A 3,141-nucleotide genomic window follows, 5' to 3' on the forward strand; every position below is an offset into this window, starting at 1 on the left:
TAGGCCGCAAGGCCACAACACACAGACTGGGCAAAGCCCAAGACTGTCACACGAATATTCGTAATCGAATATTCGTGTCCAGCCCTAGTCACGGCAAGATTATTTAATGCAGTTTGTAGCCTTGGACTCCTAGAGCTCATGCCTTGGCCTGCGACACCAGCCAATCTCAAATGGTGGGAAAATCTCAAAACCTGGTGGGAAAATCTCACCAGCCAATAGGCAAATACATAGGAGAAGAGTGAGCAGTCCTAAATAGGCTTAGCCTAGGGGTAATGGGCAGAGAAAGGAATATTGCGTGGTAGTAGAAACGAACAGGGGCATCCTGCGACACATACAGTCCTCCTGGCAAGGGATACGCATCCTATTTCGTATTAGTGCATTGCAGGGTGAGACTGCGCCATCCGCTGCGCCATGAGCTCTTTTGCACCTTCACACCAGTCCTTGTGTGGACGATGCCAACAGATAATAGAACCAATAATGTGGAAGCTGCGTTTTCCCTTTTTCATCACACTATCCCCCACGTAGTACCAGTAATTATATCCTTTCGCTGAAGATATTCTTGAGAGAACTCAATCTCCCTAGCGACTTACGTTCGGTTCTTTAAAACCTACCCTCGCTATGCGGCTGCTTAGCACTGGCCCCAGCGGCAGCTTCCGCCTGACCCACTTCCCCAGCGACAGTATTCCCAGCTATGCAATCCTTTCGCACACCTGGGACGCGGATGACCAGGAGGTTACATTCCAAGATATTACGAATACCGTGGGAACCAGCAAGACAGGCTATAGAAAGATCGAGTTTTGTAAGGAGCAAGCAAAGAAACATGGGCTTCAGTATTTCTGGGTGGACAGCTGCTGCATCGACAAGTCAAGTAGCGCCGAGCTCACAGAGGCTCTTAACTCGATGTTTCGCTGGTACGGGGATGCAGCAAAATGCTATGTGTATCTCTCAGACGTTTCAACAGGAAAGCACACCCGGTCTTCTGAGCTCCCATGGGAACCGGCGTTTAGGCGGAGTCGATGGTTCACCAGAGGCTGGACACTACAGGAGCTTCTTGCTCCGCGATCAGTCGAGTTTTTCTCCCGAGATGGCAAGCGACTTGGTAACAAAAAGTCGTTAGAACAGCAAATTCACGAGATTACTGGGATTGCAATTGGCGCACTTCAAGGACATCTGTCTCAATTAAGCAACGATGAGCGAATGTCATGGGCAAAAGAGCGAGAGACCAAGAGGGAAGAGGATCAAGCATATTGCCTCATGGGAATCTTTGGCGTCTACCTACCGGTCATCTATGGCGAAGGGAAAAGAAACGCACTCCAACGGCTTCGAAAAGAGATCGAAGAGGGTTCAGACGATACGCGAGGTAATTCAACCGCAAGTTTTTATGGTTAGCGGACTAATCTGCAAAGTGAAATGGAACGACAAGGAACTAAACTGTATGCAAGCCCTGCGTAATTCAGCTTCCGACTACGAGCAGTTCAAGGACCGGAACTCTAGCCGACTTAGAGATACCTGCCAGTGGGTTCTCCGTCATGACCATTTCCGAAACTGGAAAGACAGCAGCTCCTCAAGTCTTCTTTGGATATCTGCGGATCCTGGATGCGGAAAATCAGTTTTCTCTAAATCTCTTCTCGACGAAGATTTCAAAAACACGGACGCTGGCACAACTTGCTACTTCTTTTTCAAAGATGACAATGACGTACAGAAAAGTGCAGTTGCAGCGCTTGCGGCACTACTCCACCAGCTCTTTCGGCAGAAACCAACACTTATCAAACACGCTATGCCGGATTTCGCCGCTAATGGACATCAACTTTCTCAATCATTTCATATACTCTGGAGTATTCTAATAAAGACGGTGGCTGACCGGAATGCCGGGGAAGTCTTTTGCGTCTTGGATGCCCTCGACGAATGCGCAGAAGGAGGGCAGTATCAGATTATTAACGCTCTCAGTTCATTCTACCAGCAAGCAAGCTCCGGAAACAATGCATCTCGACTCAAAATATGTGTCACTAGTCGTCCTTACCCAGGCATTGAACGGCGCTTCACCGATCTTACTTCTAACTTTCCTACGATTCGGCTGCACGGCGAGCAAGAATCAGATATAATCAGTCATGAGATTGATCTAGTCATCAAATGGAGAGTATCTCAACTCGGATCTGAGCTCAAACTCAATAATTCAGAACAGTCAAATCTCGAAACAGAGCTGTTAAGCATGAGCCACCGAACATACCTCTGGTCAACACTCATTTTCGATATCATTCGCAAAATGATTCGACCGACAAGTCGGAAACTAAAGGCAGTTATTAGTGGCCTTCCGTCCACAGTTGATGAAGCATACGAAGCGATTCTTACAAAAATCGAGGAGGACGATCGACCACAAGCACGGAAATTGCTCTCTATCGTTGTTGGAGCAACCAGGCCTCTTACACTAACAGAAATGAACATCGCTCTAGCTATAGAAGACCGCCATCGCTCCTTCGACGACCTTGAACCTGACCTTGACGATGAAGCGAGGTTTGAAGCGTCGGTGAGACACCTCTGCGGGCTCTTTGTGACTGTAGTGGATCGAAAGGTCTATCTGATCCATCAAACTGCAAAAGAATTCCTTCTCGCGAAGAGTGAGGCCGCTGCTATTGGATGGAAATATTCTCTTGTTCTAACGGATTCTGAGTCCCTTCTAGCCAGAGCATGCCTTACATATCTTTCGTTCACTGAATTTGATGAAGCGACAGATCAGATCTCTGCAACAGTCAAAGACGGCTACTTGGATTATGCCGCAGGTTCTTGGGCTGCCCACTACCGAAAAGCACAGCATAGTGCAACCGAGCAAATGTTGCAATTGGTTTTCAGAGTCTGCGATACCCAATCCCAGCGGTTCAAGACTTGGTTCGATGTGTACTGGCAGATGGCTCACCAGTGGGATCATAATCCACAGTTCACAAGCATTCTGATGGTGGAGTCATATTTTGGGCATAAGGGTATCGTCAAGCTGCTGCTCGATGCCAATACGGACGCCAACTCGAAGGATAAGGACGGTCGGACACCGCTGTCGTGGGCGGCCGAGAACGGCCACGAGGGTGTCGTTAAGCTGCTGCTCGAGGCCAAGGCCGACGCCAACTCGAAGGATGACTACGGTTTAACACC

At 48.5% G+C, this 3,141-nt stretch overlaps 1 protein-coding gene across 1 annotated transcript; it reads left to right on the forward strand.

Annotated features, from left to right (window-relative positions):
- Positions 1-495: 495 nt before the first annotated feature.
- On the forward strand, positions 496-2,655 carry P152DRAFT_463019 (HET-domain-containing protein; the record flags this gene model as incomplete). The annotated part of the gene is made up of 2 exons (XM_033680458.1): positions 496-1,360; positions 1,407-2,655. Coding segments are annotated over exons 1-2 (1,991 nt in total), but the record flags the coding sequence as incomplete, so codon positions are not given.
- Positions 2,656-3,141: the final 486 nt, after the last annotated feature.

This window comes from Eremomyces bilateralis, assembly GCF_010015585.1.
Source record: "Eremomyces bilateralis CBS 781.70 unplaced genomic scaffold P152scaffold_49, whole genome shotgun sequence".
NCBI lineage: Eukaryota > Fungi > Ascomycota > Dothideomycetes > Eremomycetales > Eremomycetaceae > Eremomyces > Eremomyces bilateralis.